This window comes from Canis lupus, chromosome 3 (genome assembly GCF_003254725.2).
Source record: "Canis lupus dingo isolate Sandy chromosome 3, ASM325472v2, whole genome shotgun sequence".
NCBI classification, from domain to species: Eukaryota; Metazoa; Chordata; class Mammalia; order Carnivora; family Canidae; genus Canis; species Canis lupus.
In genome coordinates this window covers 58,298,508-58,318,292 of record NC_064245.1, presented here as the reverse complement: position 1 = coordinate 58,318,292, position 19,785 = coordinate 58,298,508, and the positions used below count along the sequence as shown (strand labels likewise).

The window sequence follows — 19,785 nt, the reverse complement described above, 5'->3', positions numbered from 1 at the left end:
TACTATGTGGGCAGACCACCTGTGTGTGTCCTTCTTTTGGCGCACATGCGGGTCCTCTCCACATGATGGCTGTTATGAACGGTGCTGCTGTGAACACTGGGGACAGGTTTCGATTCTCTGGGGTCTGCAGTGGGAGTGGCACCGCCCGGCCGGGCACTAAGTTTGTGCATGCCCTTCTTCAGAGGCCACCTCGCATTGCGTCCCCAGCAGCATATGTGGAGGTTACAGCCCCCACACCCTCCCGGTGCTCGGGTTTCTCGTTATCCCCAGTGGTGGAGTGGAGCCTCGTGGTTGGGATTTGCATTTCCCTGGTGACTAATGGTACTGCGCAGCTTCGTGTGCTTATTGGCCGTTTGTAGATTTTTGGAGAGACATCCCATTAGATCCTTTGTCCATTTGTTAATTGCGTTTTCTTTCTTTTATGTCTTGATGGTATTCACAGGCTGACATGCGTGGAACTACCTTGTTCTTTTAATTTTTTTTGAGAAAGGCAGAAGCAGGGTGGGGGGCAGAGAGGGAGGAAGAATCTCAAGTAGACTCTGCACCCAGCATTGAGTCTCACACGGGGCTCAATCTCTCTACCCTGAGATCTCGATCTGAACTAAAATCAAGAGTTGGATGCTTAACCGACTGAGCCCCCCCAGGTGCCCCCAAATTGCCTTTTTGTAAATACTTAAATTTTAGAACAGGTTTAGGGTTACAATAAATCAAGAGGAAAAATTTTTTTATACATCCTTTCCCCACCCTCACCCCCACCCCTACCCCCATCGTCACAAGAATGGTATATCTTGTACCATGGATGAGCCTGCATCGACACAGTGTCCTGATCCAAAGTACATCATGTACGTTAGGGTCACTCTTGCTGTTGTGCATTCTGTGGGTCTGGACACCCATTTAACGACATGTGTCCACCTATTAATAGTATCCAGTGGAGTATTTTCATTGCCCTAAAAAATCCTCCATACTCTGCTTATTTATCTTGCTCCCTGACCCACCTCTAACAATCACTGATCTGTCCATTGTCTCCATAGTTTTGAATGTCAGTTTTATTGGAATCACAGAATAGTGGTCTTTTCTGATTGGTTTCTTTCACTTAGTAATATGCATGTAAGGTTCCTCCATGTCTTTTCATCCTGATAGCTCATCTGTTTTTAGTGCTGAATGATATCCCATTGTCCAGACTTAGTTTATTAAACCATTCACTTATCGAAGGGCATCTTTATTGCTTCCGAGTTTGGGCGATTATGAACAAAGCTGCTGTAGACATCCACGTGCAGGTTTTGTATGGGCATAAGAGTCTTAACTTCTTTGTGTAAATGCCAAGGAGTATGACTGTCGGGGATTGTATGTAAGAGCATGTTCACTTTTGTAAGAAGCTTCCAAACTGTCTCAAAGTGACCACACCATGCAACATTCCCACCATCAGTGAATGAGAGTGCCTGTTGCCCCCCATCCTCACCAGCATTTGGTGGTGTTGGGGTTCCAGATTTTGGCCATTCTAGGTGTGTGGTGGTAGCTCACTGATGTTTTAATTTGCATTTCCCTGATGATGTATGACATGGAGCATCTTTTCGTATGCTTAGTTGGCATCGTATATCTTCTTTGATGGGGTGTGTCTATTAAGGTCTTTGGGCCACTTTTTAACTGGGTTGTTTTCCTATTGTTTTGAGAAATCTTTGTAGATTTTGGATAATAGTCCTCTGTCAGATGTGTCTTCTGCTAATATTTTCTCCCAGTCTGTGGCTTGTGTTCTAATTCTCTTGATATTGTCTTTCCAGAGCAGAAGTTTTGACTTGAAAGCAAGTCCAGTTAATCATTATTTCATCCATGAATTGTGTCTTTGGTGTTGTATCTAAAAAGGCATCAGAACATCCAGGGTCATCTAGATTTTCTCCTATGTTATCTTCTGGGAGTTTTAGATGTTTTGCATTTTACATTTTGGTGTATTGTTGAGTTGATTGTTGTGAACAGTGTAAGGCCTATGTCTAGATTCATCATTTTGCATGTGGATGTCCAGTTGTTGCAGCACCTTTTGTTAAAGAGCCTGTCTTTGCTCCGTTGTTTTGCCTTTGCAAATCAGTGGACTGTATTAATGGGGGTTTATTTCTCAGCTCACTGTTCAGTTCCATTAACATGTTCTTTTTCCAGTATCATGGTCTTAATTACTGTAGCTTTATACTAAGTCTTGAAGTCAGGTATGTCAGTTCTCCAGCTTTGTTCTTCTCTTTCAATATCATGTTGGCTATCTTGGGTCTTTTGCCTCTCCATGTAAACTTGAGAATCACTTTGTCAGTATCTACAAAATAACTAGCTGGGATTTTGATTAGAATTGTGTTGAATCTGTTGATCAATTTTGGAAGAACTGACATCTTGACAAAATTAAGTCTTCCTACCCATAAACATGGACAGTCTTTCCATTCTTTCATTCATCTGTTTCATAGTATTCCTCACATAGATCTTGCATATATATTGTATGTATATGTGTTTTCTTATATTTATACCTGTTTCATTTTCAAGGGTGCTCATGTAAATATTACTGTGTTTTTAATTTCAAATTCTACTTGTTGTTGGTATATAGGAAAACACTTGGCTTTTGTATATTAACCTTGTATCCTACAATGGGACTGTACTTACCTAATTTCAGGGGTTTTTGTTTATTCTTTCAGAGTTTTTACATAGATGATCATGTCATCTTGAATAAAAACAATTTTGTCTTTCTTCCCATTTTATGTACCTTTAATTTCTTTTTCTTACCTTATTATATTAGCAAGGATTTCTGGTACAGTGTTGAAAAGGAATGTCCCTGCCCTGTACCTGATCCTACCTGATCCCTGTACCTGAAACTTTGAGTTTCTTACCATGAAATATGACGTTGGCTGTAGGATTTTTGTAGAGAGTTTTTATTAATTTGAGAAAGTTCCCTCTATTCCTAGTTTACTGAGAGTTTTTATCATGAACAGGTGTTGCATTTTGTCAAATGCTTTTTCTGTGTCGATATGAACCTATTATGTGATTTTAAAAAAATTTTTAGCATTTTGATATGATGGATTACATTCATCTTTCAAATGTTGAATTAGCCTTGCATAGCTAGGATAAATCCCACTTGTTTGTGGGGTATAATTATTTTCATATATTGTTGGATTCGACTTGCTTATATTTTCTTGAGGATTTTTGTATCTGTTCATGAGAGACATTGGTCTGTAGTTTTCTTGCAATGCCTTTTGTGATTTTGGTATTATTAGGGGAATCCCGGCCTCATAGAATGAGTCAGGAAGTATTCCCTCTGCTTCTATCTTCTGAAAGAGATTGGACAAGATTGGTGTAATTTCTTCCCTAAATGTTAGGTAGAATTCACCAGTGGATCCATCTGGGTCTGGTGCTTTCTGTTTTGGAAGGTTATTATTATTTCAGTATTTTTAATAGATATAGGATTATTCAGATCATCTTTTTTTTTTCCTCATGTAATTTTTGGCAGATTGTGTCTTTCAAGGAATTGGTCCATTTCATCTAAGTTACCACATTTATGGACAGAATTGTTTATAGTATTTCTTTATTATCTTTTTAATTTCCATAGGATCTATAATGATGTCACCTGTTTCATTTCTGATATTAGTGCTTTGTGTTTTCTCTCTCTTTTTCTTAGCCTGGCTAGAAGCTTATTGAATTGATTGATCTTTCCAAAGGACCAGCTTTTGTGTCTATTAATTTTATGTTGACAATTTCATTGGTTTCTGTTCTAATTATTATTTTCTTATTTTTGAATATAATTTGTCCTTTTTTTTAGTTTCTTAAGTGGAAACATAGATTATTGATTTTAGATCTTTCTTTCTTCCTACTATGTGCATTCAGTGCTATACACTTACCTCTGAGCACTGCTTTGGCTGCATCCCACGACCTTTGATAAGTTGCATTTTCATTTTCATTTAGTTTAAAACATTTTAAAGTATCTCTTGAGATTTCTTCTTTGACCTGTGTGTTTTTATTTTTATTTTTATTTATTTATTTATTTATTTATTTATTTATTTATTTATTTATTTATTTATGATAGGCACACAGTGAGAGAGAGAGAGGCAGAGACACAGGCAGAGGGAGAAGCAGGCTCCATGCACCGGGAGCCCGACGTGGGATTCGATCCCGGGTCTCCAGGATCGCGCCCTGGGCCAAAGGCAGACGCCAAACCGCTGCGCCACCCAGGGATCCCCCTGACCTGTGTGTTTTTAGAAGTACATTGTTTATTCTCCATGTATTTTGGGGTTTTCGTTATGTTTCTCTTAGCGATTTCTAGTTCAATCCCCCTGTGTTCTGAAGACAGGCATAGGATTTCTATTCTGTGAAATTTGTTGGGCTGTGTTTTGTGGCCCGGAATGTGGTCTGTCTTGGTGAGTGTTTTGTATGAGCTCGAGAGAAATGTGCATTCTGCTGTTGCTGGACAAAGTTGTCTACACATCCGTTATATCCAGTTGACTGATAGTTGTTTAGTTCAGCTAAGCCCTTACTGATTTTCTGCTGCTGGGTCCTTCCAGTTCTGACAGAAGATGCTGACGTGTCACACTATGGTAGTTGGTCCTTCTGTTTGTCCCACAGTTTTGTCAACACTGTGGTGTTGGGGCATATGCACTGAGGATTGCTGTATGCCACCTTTATCCTTCATGACTTCCCTTACTTTGAAGTCTGCTCTGAGATTCACACAGCTGCTCCTGCTTGCTTTTGATGAGTGTGGTTGGCACAGTGTGTTTTTCTCCTTTTATTTTTCATCTATATGTATGTGTATTTAAAGCGGGTTTCTGGAGACAGCATGCAGTTGGGCCCTGCGTTTTGATCTGCTCTAACCACCCCTGTTAACTGCTGCGTGTGGGCCATTGGCATTCATGGTGATTCTTGATGCAGTTGTATTAATATGTTTGTTTCTGTTTTCTGTTTGTTGCCCTTGTCATCTGTTCCTGGTATTTGTCTCTTACTCTTTTTTCTGCCTCCTGTAGTTTTATGTTCTTTTATTTTTTAAGTGATCTCTGTGCCCAACATGGGGCTCAACATTGTGACCCTGTGATCAAGAGTCGTGTGCTCCAGCGACAGAGCCAGCTGGGTGCCCCTGCCTCTGTGGTTTTCATTGACCATTTTACATGGTTTCATTTTTTTTCTCCCTCCTTATTAGCATATTCAGTTATACTTCTTTTTTAGCTTTTTTAGCAGTTGCTCTGGAGTTTGTAACACACATTTACCACTAATCCAAGTTCACTTTAAAAATCAAACTGTGCTGGGGATCCCTGGGTGGCTCAGTGGTTTAGCACCTGCTTTGGCCCAGGTGTGATCCTGGGGTCCCGGGATCGAGTCCCACATTGGGCTCCCTGCATGGAGCCTGCTTCTTCCTCTGCCTGTGTCTCTGCCTCTCTCTCTCTTTCATTAATAAATAAATAAAATCCTAAAGCAACAACAACAACAACAAAAAAACCATACTGTGCTGCTCTACAGGTGGGTGGGAACCTTGTAATAGCAAAGTCATCACAGCTTCTGCCTCCGTATCGCTGTTGTCATGTAAGTGAGGGGGTGCATGGGAGTGTATGTCGTGTTCATGTGGGGGAGTGCGGGAGTGTGTGTTGTGTGTGTGTGGGGAGCGTGGGAGTGTGTGTCATGTGATAGGGAGCACGTGTCATCTACCCATGGGGTGCACGGGAGCATGTACACAGTGCACGCACATAAGCAAACACATCATTGACATTACTTCGAACAAGCTGTTACCTGTTATATCAGGCAAAAACGAGAAATCTGTATTTTACTAACCCTTCCTGTGTTCCAGATTCGTCCTTTCTTCTTGGTGATCTATCTGACCTGGGTCATCATCTTCTTTCTAAAGAACTTATCACTCTTGCAGGTCTGCTACCAACCAGCTCCCTCCCTGTTTATCTGCGGAAGCCTCTTTCTCCTTCACTCTTGAAGGCTGCAGAGTGCAGGGTTCCCCCGTGCTGGTTTCTCTCTGCACACATCTTGTACAGTTTCCGAGAAGACGCTGATGCAGCTCTTATCTTTGTTCCTCTGGAGGTCAGATGTTTATTTTCCTCGGACTTCCTTCCAGATTTATTCTTCACCTTCGATTTTTCTGTAATTAGGAGATGGTGTGCTAGGTTATGAGGTTTTGAGCCTCTATTTTGCTTGGTCTCTCTGAGCTTCATGAAGCTGTGGTTTGGTGCCTGACGTCACTTTTGAAAAATACCCTCCTTGATTTCAATATGTATCCCTCTCCTCTTCATCTCCTCCTGGTGCAGATGGATGGTGCGTGTTCGGTATTTGTCACTCACTCCTTGGATGGTCTATTCTTTCTCTCCACTTCCGCTGACACAGTTTGTCAGTTGTGCTCTTTGGTGCTGGAAGATTCTGCGGATGTGCCCTCCAGCTCACAGTCTTTCCTCAGCTATGTCTATTTTAACGACAAGCCCAGCAGGGGTGCTTCTCATTTCTCTTCTTTTAATTTCTGTCATTTTTTGGGGGGGGTTCTCTCTTGGGGTCTTCGTCTCTCTGTTTACATTGCCCATCTGACCTTGCATACTGGATACTGTATCCTTAGAGCTCTTAGCATATTAACGAGAGTCATTTTACATTCCTGGTCTGATAATTCCCACATCTCTGCCTCGTCTGGATCTGCTGCTTTCTCTCTCTCCACATCATGTTGTTTTGCCTTGTTCCTTTTTCTAGACAGCTGGACAGGACATACCGGGAGAAGGAATGCTATAGGCTGGCCCCTGAGGAGGTGGTGGGGAGGGCCTCGGGTTCTGTGGTCCTGTGACTAGTGAAGACCCACAAGGGTTTCTCCATCTCTTCCCTTCCCCGTAGGCAGGACAGCAGGAGGGACCAGAGTTGGGGGTCCCCACACCCAGGTCAGTGGGGCTCTGCTATCACCCCAGCAGGGTGGGCTCTGGCTAACCAGGTCCTCCGAGGGCACAACCTTGTTAACAGCAGGGTGCTCTGGAGAATTTAAAACTGCTCCCTTCCTGTCTCCCTGCCAGAAGCCTGAAGGGACTTTCCCCCAAATTCTCTGGCAGAGCCTATTGGAACTCCTGGAGGAAACCTCACAGCACCTTGGGGGCTGGTGCCCTTGGAGGGGTCTACACGAGCCTCCAGCGACTGCCTGTTACAGGTCGGGGTCCTGCTCTGGTGCCAGGGTGCTGCTGAGTCTCCCCTGTAGGAAGCCAGGCCTCCCATGCTTGCTGCCTGTCACTCCCGTCTGGGGGCAGCGCTTTGCCCCATGTCCCCTGTCCCTTGAGGATCCGAGGGGATGTGTTGTCTTTCCGAAGTTCAGCTCTCTACTTGCCTTTGGGTTTGAGGGGCTACTCCCAAGCTCCTCATTGTGGGACAGGAACCTGAATGCCCTGCTGCCTCCTTCCTGCTGAGCTGGGGGAGCTCTGGAGTCAAGGTGTTTCTCCTCCTCTTTGGAGCAACCCTCTATGGTGGCAGCCGCGGAGCCCTAGGGACTCGGCTCAGTGTAGATGGTGCTGTGGGGTGGCTGGAGGTCCCTGATTTCCCACGGGGCACCTGGGCCACATGCAGTTGGTGGCTGCGGGGACCGTGCATGTGTGGGGACATGTTTTTTTCACACGGCGGCCCCATCCTTCCTTCACCTTTATGGTGGGATTCAGACTCCCCCGTGTGTTGTCAGTTGTTAAAATATAGCCACAGTTTGCACAGAAGCTGAATGGGGTGTGGCAGGGCACCTGGCCCTCAGGGGACTCGCCCTTGCTTGTCCAGCCATCTGCTGCACATCCTGCTCTTTTCTGCCTGTGCTGTCATCCCGCATTGGGAGTGTCCCTGGCCCTCTTCCACCTGCAGGGGTCTCCGTGGTCTGTAGTCTGTCCTGTAGGCCCCCGTGTCCCCATGTTTTGACTCCCAGAACCACTGTGTGTGGCCACGAGATCCTTGCTCCACCAGGATCTTCATGCACTGGGGGTTCTCTGCTGATGCCCTGACCAGCTTGTCCACTCATCCAGCACCTGGGCAGGTGCAGGGGCTGGGGCTCCGTGCTCCAGGAGATGTTTGGGAGCTGCTGAGACACTGTCTCTCTGTATTACAGGCTAAGTAGTTGAGGTTAGAGCAGGAAGGTGACTCAGGTCATAGCAGGCATGCGGCAGGGCACTCAGGGTCCCCTGGTTGGAGCTAGGGGTGTCCCTACCCTTACCCCAGTGCCCATTATAAGAACATAATCGGGAAACTGTTGATATGCCAGATTTTCATACCTGACTCAGCTAAGAGTTAAAGTGGAGCACAGGGGCAATGGATCTGTCCCCCGGGTGCTTCCGTGTCCTTGACTGTGGGTGGTTGTGTCTAGGAAAGTATGCACACGTCTCCTGCTCATGATGATGACACTCGGCGAGTTGTCAGTGGGGGCTGCCATTTGCCGCTTGCACCTCTGTGAGGTGGCCTTGCGAGAGCCATACAGCCCGAGCGAGCGTGGTCCCCACTCTATGACAGCTAGTGTGGGCAGGTTTCTTCACATCCTATGCATCTGTTCTCGACTGGGAATCAGGGTGGTGATCACATATCCTGGGAGCCCAGGCAGGCAGCGTGGGGTGCTGCGTCCGAGCTGCCCTTGGGGAGCCCTGGACACGGCCACACCCGTGCTGTCATCAGGGAAACAAACAACAGAGCTGTTGTCTGTGGAAACCCTCTTGGAGAAACCCTAGTGCTCACTTCCTGGCCCGTGGATCTTGGGTTCATGTGTTGTCTTCTTACTTATGTGAAGGTTTAGGTGGGATGCTTTGGGCACGGGAAGCTCCTTCAGCAACTGTGGATAGTGCAGCAGTGTTCCGGTTATGAACTGACAGCTCAGAAATGATGTGTTTGCATAAATTTGAAATAGTGTCTCGTTTAGGTGCAGTCAGGCCTCAGGTAGTCAGGTCATACTCTGCTGTGCTTTCACCCTGCACCCCTGCCCCCGGCGCCCCAGGGAAAGACGTTTTCGATCCCGCGCATGATGCACACGAGCCCGTCGTGCTCCTGCCAGCCTCTCCCCTCCTAGTGGTTTGCTCCTCGCCAGCCACACCTGTGTCCCTGTTGTCCTGTCAGCAAAACATGGAGGAAGCCCATCTGGACCAAAAGGAATTGTCCTTTTTTCTGTGAAAAATAAGTTGAGCACTTGGGGGAAATTTGATAAAAGCAAGTCACTGAAAGTCACTGTGAGGTTGTAGGTATGTGCTTGGGGAAAAGTTGAGAACAACCTGTGGACCTTGTACATGGATGAAACAGGTTTGGACGAGTGAGCTGATGTCTGGTGGGTGCAGTTCACCCGGGAGGAATGCCAGGGAGCGCGGTTGGCAGCCTCGGCTCGAGGACGAGGTGTTGGCAGCACAGGTACTGACACCTGTAGAGGCACCTGTGTCTGTGTTCAGTTATTCTGAGATGGTTTCCTGCTTTTACCAAGCTTTCCATTAATCCACCAGCAGTCCAGGTCGCTTTGGGTCAGAGAATTGTCCTCCTGAGAGGTTCAGGCTGGTCTGCATGCACTTGGGTTGTGGGCAGGCGTGTGTGAGCGAGACGGGGGGTGCGTGGGAGTTGTGTGTGGGCTACCACGGTGCTGCAGGTGGTGTGACCACCATGAGCAGTGTCCCACGGCTCTGCTGGCATGGACGCTGGGTCTGCTGATGGGTTCTGAGTTCTGCCTGCTGTGTGACTGGCAGCTCCCAGGTCCTGCTGTCCCTCCTGTACAGCTGGTCCCACCCCAGCCGCTGCTCTCTATGTCCAGCCTGGGCTTGGGAATCATGGCCCTGCCGCTTGTCAGCTGTGTGGTGCTGAGCCAGTGACCAAACCTCTCTGGGCTTGACATTCCCCATTAGTAAACAGGTGTGTGTGTGTGCACATGTGTGTATGTGCCCTCCCGCTGGTGGGTGTGAGGCCCGGCTCAGTGTCTGTACTCCTTGTGAGTACTCAGGACGTGGTGGCAAAGGGAGCTGGTCCTGCAGACATGGCCATTGCTCTCATGACAGTGTCTGCTGAGCCAGTGGGTGTGGTGCAGGTGGTGGCCAAGGAGACCAAGCTAGCTGGGAGCGCATGCCTGTCCTGCCAGGCCCTGCCCTGACCCTTTGGTCTCACTTCCTGCTTGAGCCTTGGACCTGGTGGGAATAGTGACTTGTGTGCGCGGCTAGCCATCCTGGAGGGATGTTTCCGTTTTTTGCCATCTGGAACTCTGCATGCAGAGGTTCGATGCATCTGCGGAGGCCATTCCCAGAGCTGTGACATGTTTATTTGTGGTTTTCCTTGCGGGCACAGCTCTGTGCAGGAAAGACAAAGTGCTAAAGCCTCAGTACAGGACTTGGAAAAACTGCTAAAACTCTTCAGTTTTTAATGGATGTTACAATGTGGGGTGCACTGTTTGTAGGGTGGGGGCCGACAGCCCTCGTGGAGTGTGAGGGCCTGCTCAGTATGCCCGTCCAGCAGCTCTCTTGACCTCAGCCATCCCTGCACTCTATGTCCAGGGCCATGCATCACAAGGGCCAGAGCCTTGTGATGTCACGCCACCAAAACTGCTATAGGCCATTAGGCCTGGCCAGAAAGTGTGGTCGGTCACCTGGAGTGCCCGAGATGACCTCAGGGGATGTCAGTGCCTCGTCCAGGGGTGTAACTGCCCATGTTTCCTGTTGTATTTAGAGTTGGGAGCTGGGAGGGGTACCTTGTCTGCATCGTTTGCAGGTCCTGGACCCTTCCATCGCAGGGACCCTACTCTCAGTGACCCGAATCCCTTCTTCCCACGCCTCAAGCCTTTCAGAGGCTCATCATCACCATCAGCTGAAGGCCATGTTGTAAACATGGGTTTGGAGGTCCAGTGGGCTCATTACTGTCGCTGGGCTGCTAGGCTGCTTTCCATTCTTCAGACACAGGTGCCCCCCACCCCCCTGCCTCAGGCCGTCCCCCTACTGGGTGCGTTCTCTCTCCTAGGAGTCCCAGCCATGCCTCAGGGCAGCCTCACTCTGCCCCCACCCTGAGCTTCTCCTCCACAGCTGTCCTACTACTGGTCAACCTTATGTTCCTCCGCATCCAGGCCTGTGGCCTACCTCCTGCTAGAGCCCGTATGTCCCCAGCACCTCACGCAGCCCTGGGCATGTGTGGGGTGCCCCAGCCTGGTTGGGGAAGGACTCACAAGTGACGGGACCCAGGACCCTCCAGGGGCAGAAGTGCTTGGTCCTTGCACCTGTCCTGCTCCATGTGAGCGGCCATCTGCCCCAGGGCCGGCAGGTGCTTTGGGGGCCATCGCTGTGCTTGGCCTCCTGAGACAGGGTTTGCTTCGCATGTGCGTCTGTCACTTTTTTTTTAAGATTTTATTTATTTATTCATGGGACACAGAAAGGCAGAGACACAGGCAGAAGGAGAAGCAGGCTCCCTGTGGGGAGCCTGATATTGGACTTGATCCCAGGACTCCAGGGTCATGCCCTGAGCCCAAGGCAGACTCTCAACCACTGTGTTTCCCAGTGTCCCCCATACAGGGTGGGGCTGAGGTGCCTGCAGGTCAGAGCTGGCCGCTTGTGGCCCTTGGGAAGGGCAGTGGCGGGTGGGGTGTCACGCATGAGGCCATGGGTGCAATTATGGGCCAAGCCAGTGATCACTGCCCACCCGCCCTGGTGTGCTGAGGCATGATAGGGGAGGCTCTGCAGGACGACGGGTCTTCACTTAGGTCTTAGCACACGGAGGGGCTGCAGAGGGAAAGATGGGTGTGCAGCTCTGACCACAGGTTTCCCTGAGTAGCCAAGTCTGCATGGCCAGGAGCTCAGGTGCTGGATGCCAGGGGAGGTGGGGGCCCGGGGCGGAGGGGTGGGTGCAGGTGTCGGGCTGTGGGGAACTGGTGGGGCCGCACCTGCCTGGGCATTCGTCAATGATAAGATCTTTACTTCGAGCGGGTTTTGAGTGTTGAACGTGGCTGAGATGAGTATGGACACAGAAGTAGGGCAGAATTATTTGTCCACGTTAGGTGGATGGGCACGCGGCAGAGGGCCTTTTCCATGTCACTCTGTCAGCAGTGAAGCTGCTTTAACCATAGATGTGACATCCCAGACTTGCAAGCTGGCCCAACTGTGCACTGTAATGAGAAGGGGTTTTTCACAGCCCGTGGCTCTTCGCTCTGGCTGCTGCAGCAAATCGCCGCACAGCAGAGCCGGGGAGCGACCTGAGTTCTCCTCCTGTACTTAGAGCCCGAAGTCCAAAATCAGTCCCAGGGACTAATGTTAGGGTATCAACCAGATGCTTCTGGAGCCCTGGGGCTGTGATGCTTGCACACCGGCCTGCCCCTGAGGACACGGTGATGCTCCCCATCTTGAGGCCCTAAATCTCCTCCACAGGCCCTTTCCAATTATTTCTGCATTTTTGCCATTTTAGACAGTGTGTCTGCATCCTTGCGAGACTATATCTGAAGAGCTCATTGTTGCTGGGGGATGGCTGTGGCCTATCAGAGGGGCTGCGCCCTACTGGTGACCCCAGCATGGCCTGTGTTGGTCACACATCATAAACGTGTGTGGAGAAACTGATATGAAATACATACGTTTGGAAGCAGCTGTTCTTGTATAGACGGCTGGCGTTTACAGACACTTGGGGCCGAATGTGTGGTTCTGAAGTTGCCGTCGGCTGCCTACTAGCCTCTCACTGTCTGTTTAGGTCTATCATTGAAGCAAAGAGTGGCACAGTGCTTAGGGGCACGGAGGTCTGGCTCAGGTTTGTCACTCGAGTGGGTCTTGGAGGAGCGAGCATGGTCTGAGAAGGGCCCCGAGCCTCTGCCAGGAGGGTCCCGTTTAAACAGCCGTGAGCTCAGTGGTGTGCGTGGAGTGGGCGGGATGTGAGGCTTGAGGACGGTGTGCTCAGTGGCCTCCGTCCCTGCAGAAGCTCTGAGCCAATGATGGGCTCCGTGGTGTTTCGCTTACTGAGTTTTTGCTTTGAGTCTGCTTCCTCACCTGGGGCTTGGCACGTGGTGCCTCCTTGCGGAGCAGAGGGCGAGCTCCGCTTTGTGCAAGCAGCCTGGCCATGGGGCAGAAGTGGGGAAACTCCTAAGTTGTGTAAACAGCTGTTCCTGGCAGCATCCCCGTCTGCTCTTCTCAGCTCTTGGTTCCTTCCTGCACTCACCCCTTTGAGAACCAGGGCGGAGAGCTGGTGACACCTCCAGCCCGCAGTGCCGTGTGTGAGTGGCAGCTGGAGCCGCTGTGGGGGCTGCGTGCCTGTGCACAGCCACCTAAGCAGCCGGCGTGCCAAAGAAGTGTATCAGGCATGTGTGGGCGTGTCCTTTTCTTCCCGAGCAGCTGTTTGCACAGCTTCCTGCACAACTGCCATCCTTGTAAAACACCCTGCTTGTTGAGTGCTAGCGGGCATCTGCGAGGACACGCCACAGTCACCAGTGGGAGAGACCTTCAGGGACAGGCAGCATGTGGATGGTGCCGTACGCCATCCGTCTGCCAGCCCCCGTGTGGCCCCAAGTACACGCACCAAGAACTCACAGGCAGGTGTAAGTCCAGGCCCCCAGGGCTCTGCAGGAGGCAGTGGTGGGAACCTAACCAACCTAACGGTATTAATAGTTTCCCTGCAGTCTTCTGTCTAGAGCACTTTAATATGGTTCAAATCAGGTGAAAACAATGTGCTTCGTGAACCCACCAATGTTGAGAAAGGACCGCTGTTGGTGAGGCTGTCATTGGTCTGCCTCCCACAGCCTCACTCTGTTCCCCGCTGCTTGTCCACCTCAGGGAATCCCACATGGTGCACGTTTCTCCCTCCCCTTGGCTTTAACCACCTCATCGAGGTGTAATCACCTGCAGGAAACTCAAGTGTGTTAGGTGTTCAGGCCTATGAATTTCCAAAACCATTCATGGTCGTGTAGACACCTCCATGATGGAGATGTCGGGCGTTTCCATCCCCCTGTGGCCACCCCTGGTCTGCCTGCTGTTGCTGTGTGAACAGGGTAGTGCTGTGTGTGGTCTCATGCTTGTCTTCTTGAGAAAAAGCGCCATCTTTGTGGGCTCCTCTACATGTCTTATGGTTCATCCCTCTCATTGCCGAATAGCGTCCAGTACACATGGACACGTCATAGCTGGGCCACCCACTCACTGGGGATGCATTTGTGGCTGTGAAGAATCAGGCAGCTGTGACTGGCCACTGGCAGACCCCGCATGCACACACATCTTCTCATTTCTGCGGGTAAACCCCTCACTTGGGGTTGACTACTGGCTGCTCCACTGCACGGGTTAAGCAGTGGGGCCATCGTGCTCCTGCCACAGGCCGCACACCCGCCTCATTGCCTTGGCTTCCCGGAGGTGGCGAGGTCCTGCATCCTAGTGTTCATAGTCTTACCACACGTGTGGGTACAGCCTCTCTTACCAGTATTACCTCAAAGATTTGAAATGCTGTCATGTCACACACATCATTTTTCTATTTTCTTCTTTCATTCAGCATCTCAAAACCCTGATCCCCATGACACGACTGTGCCAGCCTGTCCCTAGGGATAGGAACGTGTCTTGGCCTCTGTGGCTCCCGAGCACCTGGCGGGAGGTGGGCACTTGGTGGGCACTGGGTGGTGGGCCACCACGTCCACCTGGTCCGGGTGCGAATGCTGCAGCGGTGGGTGCTGCCCTCTGTGCCCTCATGCCGATGCCCAGGGTTTTGTTTGGGACATGCTGGGTCTTGAAGTGGCCTTCCCTTCACCTAAACTGGGTATTGCCAAATGTCCCCCGTGTGACTCCTGCGAGCAGTGCCAGCTGGTGTCCCCTCCATCCACTTCCTCCCCAATATTTGATGTTATCATAACTGTTAATTTTTGCCAGTGCTATTTATGTGAAATTACATTTTATCTTACAGCTTTTTAAAGAACTCGTTTCATTTCTCCTAACAGAAATTCAATGTCGTCTTTCCGTCCTGGGAGAGGACATGGCGACAGTCGGAAGAGTGTGTTTTATACCAACGAGGACTGGGAGCTTTTAGACCCGAACCCCAAGGAGCTGGAGGAGTCGATGGCACAAGAAGAGCGGAAGAAGCCAGCCCCTGAAGGAAGCAGAGGTATGGACATGGGGACATGCTTCCTGTCGCCCATCCTTCTCTCTGTGGCCCTTGCGGTGCCTGAGACCCCAAGGTACCAGGCTTTTCTGGAAGCAGGAGGCCCGTTGGGGATTCACATCCTCTCTGTTGGGGATGAGCCCCAAGGGCCTGCAGAGTGACTGTCCGGTCCTGTGGCTCTTAAAGCCTCTTGGGACATAGAGCATCCAGACATCATGGTACTCTTTGTGGATAGATCGATTTTTTTTTTTTTTAAAGAAACCTTTTATTTACAGAAACCTGTAAGGAACATGAAAGTAGAACAGTGAGGTTGGGGTCCTGGTGGAGCCTGTGTTCACTGTCCGTGGGGTCGTACATTCTAGACATCTGTCTGTTGCATCTCAATATTTTATTTTAGATCTATCTCTAAGAGATAACAACTCATTTTAAATTATGGCAGTGTCATGATTGTACTGAGTGAGAAGCAGTGGTAGTAAATCTAATCTAATCATCTGAGCCCGCACTCTTTCCATAGCTGCGTGCTCATGTCCCCAGTCAGGTGAGGTACTGACAAGGCCTGCAGGCAGGTTTGCTTGCTGATGTGCGTCAGCCTCTTCACCTCTGAACAGCAACCCGTCCTTGTCTTCCCTCTGCCTTGGCACGTGTGTGGCAGGAACAGTTGCCATGCTGAGGAGTCTGAGAATTGTGTTTTTGTGGGTCCCTTCTTGCCCTCATGTGCCCCTTATGTGGTTGTGGGGCCGAGGCCTGCCCAGATTCAGGGCTGACTTAATCAGGACAAGGACACTCTTTGGTGGGTGTTCAGGTCAGGTGCCCCTCATGTCTGGCTCCCTGATATTGAGAGAATCAGGGTTCAAGTGTCATCAGCCCAGCCCCGTCTGTACAAACACTTGTGATGCTTGTCCAGGGACCCGTGAGGGAATATTGATGTTTCAATGTAAAATGACAATCATTTTGAAATCCTGCCTCATGCTTGATTCTCAGGTGGGCTAGCAGGAGGAGGCAGGGCTGTAGGGTATGCTTATTGGGAGGGCATGTGTTAACTACAGAAAGGACTCATCCTGTACCCCAGAGGATGGCCTGACTTGCTGTCCTGGGGAGCTTCCCTGTGCTCGCAGGGTCGTCGTGTGGGAGCCACAGCCCTGTGGGACCCTGGAAAGGGCGCACATGAGCAGGAACGCACCAGAGCAGGGGGACTTGGGTTCTGGAGGATTCACCACGTTAGCCCCAACTTCTGGTAGAGGCTCCAGGAGAGAAATGGAAGGGTGGGTGAGTCGGGTCGGGAAGGAGAGGTCTGCAAGGCTGAGTGGGAGAGGGGGAAGGGGGGGAGGGAGGAGGAAAGTCCCAGACATGCAGCCATAGGGCATACATGGACTCGATCTCTCTGATCCCTGGACCCTGCCCATACCAGCTGCAGGCATCACCACAACCCCATCCTCCATCCCCCATCCTCCGTCCCCCATCCCTGTCCCTCTATCACTCATCCCGCCCCATCTTCTATCCCCCATCCCTGTCCCCCATCCCCTGTCCCCCATCCCTGTCCCCCCATCTCCCATACCCTGGCCCCCATCCCCATTGGTCATCTTCCCTCCCAGGCAGCCACTGTCCTGAAGTAAGGACAGGAAAGTATCTGCCTGTTTTCCAGCTTTATGGAATCTGTATCATGTGTTCTGTTTCATGTTGCCTCATATTCTAAACATAAATCTGAATCCATCCACAATACTGATGGATTTATTTGGATCCATCAGTGTTTTAAAGACCCATTTTTAAGGTAGAGAATGTTGTTCAAGCGTGTGTTCACAATGAAGAAAATGTACATTCAAGGCAGGGCTTGGCTTTCTCTCCTTACTGAGAAAGACGAGCAGGAGGCGGCCACAGATCCCAAAGTATCTGTGCGTCCCACCCTGGGAACCTGTGTGATGGCAGGCGGGGGCTCTGGGAAGGGCTCTGTGTTTGCAGGAGCTCAGAGCAACTGCGCTCCTCCCTAGCCTATGTCTCTGTCCTCTTTGGTCCAGAAATGGGGAGTTGATGCTGTGAACTGACCGTCTAGGTCTCGAGCGAGCTGTCGTGTGGCCCTGTCCTAAATGTCCGGTTCGTAGCAGGACACTCTGCCTCTTCTCATGCGTCATGGGCAGAAATTGAGCAATCACAGCCAGAACGTTTTCTTTAAAAGGGACCATGTGACACGTCTAATAAGGAAGGATCCAGTGTGGGGTCATCTTTGAGTTTAGGCTCAGTTTTCATAGAGAACATGCTGGGCTGAGAGGCATCCCCACCCCTGCCTATGCTCTCCACGCCGTGAACACAGGGCATCACAGAGGATGGCAGGTGGGAGGCTGATGTGTGTTACTAGAGTTTCCAGAAGGACGATTTGTCCTGCACTTAGAAAACAAGGTTTGTTTTTATGTAGGAGTCACTGGCTCAGGATTTCCCTTTGATTTGGGACGTATTCCCTACAAAGGAAAGCGCCCATTGAAAGACATGATCGGATCCTACAGAAACCGCCACGTCAGTAGCGAGCCTTCAGCTGAGGGGGTGCAGAGTAGCAGCAGCAAGTCTGCATCCGAGGTGCAGCTGCAGGTCCAGAGCCAGCAAGAGGAGCTGGAGCGGCTGAAGAAGGACCTGTCCAGCCAGAAGGTAACCATCCCTCCTCGCCTGTGTGTCCCCTGCCAGCCTCTCGGGGCCCCTAAGTGTCCTGATCCCCAGAGGAGGATCCCCTGATCCTCCTGAAGCACTTGATGCTGTAGGCCCGCATGCCACTAGGTTACCTGTTCAGAGACACTTAGGTTCCCAGGGGGTGGACCACCAGTGGGTCAGGGGAGGGAGGGTGTCTCGGCCACTGCTTCCACTCCCGCCATGATGTTGGTTCTCTGATCACATGTGGACCCGAGTCTACTTACAGGACAGGAAAGAGTTCCCATGTGGCGTCAGGTTCCTTCTGGGGCCGAGGACACATCGTCATTCAGCAAGTCCAGGCTGATTTGAGGGCTCCTGTGTCCATGCACAGGGGCCGCTGCTGCTGATGGTGCACCTCCGCGGTTTCCTGTTTCCCAGTATTGTTCTCTGCGGGCGGGCTGGCCACAGTGCGTGGTTCTTCCTCTTATGTCTGAGATTCTAAGAGGAAGTTTGGTGCTGATGTGTTTCTTGTCCTGTGTTGGTCCGTGTGGCGTGTCACTGTCTCTGCCTCTCCAGGAGTTGGTGCGGCTGTTGCAGCAGACGGTGCGGTCCTCCCAGTATGACAAGTACTTCGCCAGCAGCCGGCTCTCGGAGGGCATCCCCAAGGATGCGCTGGAGCTGCTACACCGCAAGGATGAGCAGATCCTGGGCCTCAGTGGCCAGCTGGAGCGGCTGTCCCTGGAGAGAGAGAGTCTGCAGCAGGAAGCCAGGACGCTTAAGACCAAGGTGGGCGAGCTCAGTGAGCAGCTGGGGATGCTGGTGGAGACCATCCAGGCCAAGGACGAGGTCATCATGAAGCTGTCGCGTCGGCTCAGCGAGGGCGCGGATGGCACATCCTCCACCTCGGGGGTACCTGGCTCCCCCACCCCTGCCAGCAGGGAGCAGCTGGAGCTGGACAGGCTGAAAGTAAGTGGCACGTGGGCTCTGGCTGCCAGGCAGGTTCAGATAACCTTGCTGGCAGCCCCTCTGGGCATCTGGGGCTGCAGCACCTGCAGAGCTACTGTGCTTCTCTTTAGCAGGTCTAGCAGGACTCACAGGCACATGATGGATAGTTCTGTAAGAAGTGTCCTCAGAAAAGGAAAGTCTGAGTCCAGTGACATTGTGTTGCTCAGAGGGTTTGGGATCCTCCCCCCTGCTCTCAGGCAGCCGAGGCCCCTCTTCTATTCTACACCTAGAGCTCTATCACCCTACGTAGCCCAGGGGACCGTGTACACACTCATGTGCCTATGTCAGCACCGTGCATGGCCTGCCTCAGCACCTGGGTCAGGGAAGCTGAAGGAGCATGGACCCCACACCAGCTGAGGCCCACTCAGAGTTGGGGCCCCTGCGCCCAAGCTGGGGGGTCCTGGGGCTGAGGACAGAGGGTGGCCCTGGGATTGGGGTGGGTGCTGCTGCCTGAACTCAGGGTAATACCTGGTGGGAACCAGCTGGTGGTTGGAGGAGCACAGTGTTTGTGGGAGGTGGGGGCAGCCCCGTGTGTGCGGAGAAGTCTCCATGCCCAGGGGAGAGCAGAAGGGTCATGCCCCTGGCCCTCAGGCCACAGGGAGGTGCTGGGATGGCCCTGACCACCCCAGGTGGGTGTGTGGCTCAGCCCCAGTGTGCTCCCTCACTGAGGAGCCTGCTGCCCTCTTTCTGGTTCTCCTCGAAGGCAAAACACATGGAGGTTATTAGTGAGCACCTACTGCTTGTCTGCTTGTCGCAGTGGATGGCCAAGTGGTGGACATGCAGGGGCCTCAGAGAATTCTAGAACAGAAGTTAACACTGGCTGACAGCGCCATTGGGACGTGCACATGGCCTCCCATAGTGATCACTTCTCAGTGCCCATGTGAGGCCAGAAGGATCATTCCTGAGAAAAACCAGAAGAGCAGCAGAACAGCTCCCAACCTCATTTCTCTGTGATTCTACCACAGACGTCTCTGTGGTTGCACAAACCGTCGTGGTCAGTGTGGCTGGGAAGAGTCGGCTCTGCTCATGCCCGCAGCCGAGATGTGCCCCACCTGGACGTTCATTGCATTTGACCGTGGCTTATTTAATGTCACCTGAAATTTATATTTTGCAACTGTGCATATTTTTATGGTGTTTGAGGCCACACTCCCCGCTCCCCCCGACACA

The 19,785-nt window shown here is 51.0% G+C and overlaps 1 protein-coding gene across 1 annotated transcript in view; it reads left to right on the top strand.

Moving 5' to 3' along the window:
• TBC1D2B (TBC1 domain family member 2B) overlaps positions 1-19,785 on the top strand; it is a gene marked incomplete at its 5' end in the record, with an annotated part of 61,827 nt that overhangs the window by 22,337 nt on the left and 19,705 nt on the right. Inside the window, 3 exons of the mRNA XM_025437085.3 lie at positions 14,840-15,003; positions 17,408-17,634; positions 18,190-18,579. Of these exons, the coding sequence (XP_025292870.3) occupies positions 14,840-15,003; positions 17,408-17,634; positions 18,190-18,579 (781 nt within the window). The remainder of the gene's footprint in view (positions 1-14,839; positions 15,004-17,407; positions 17,635-18,189; positions 18,580-19,785) is intronic.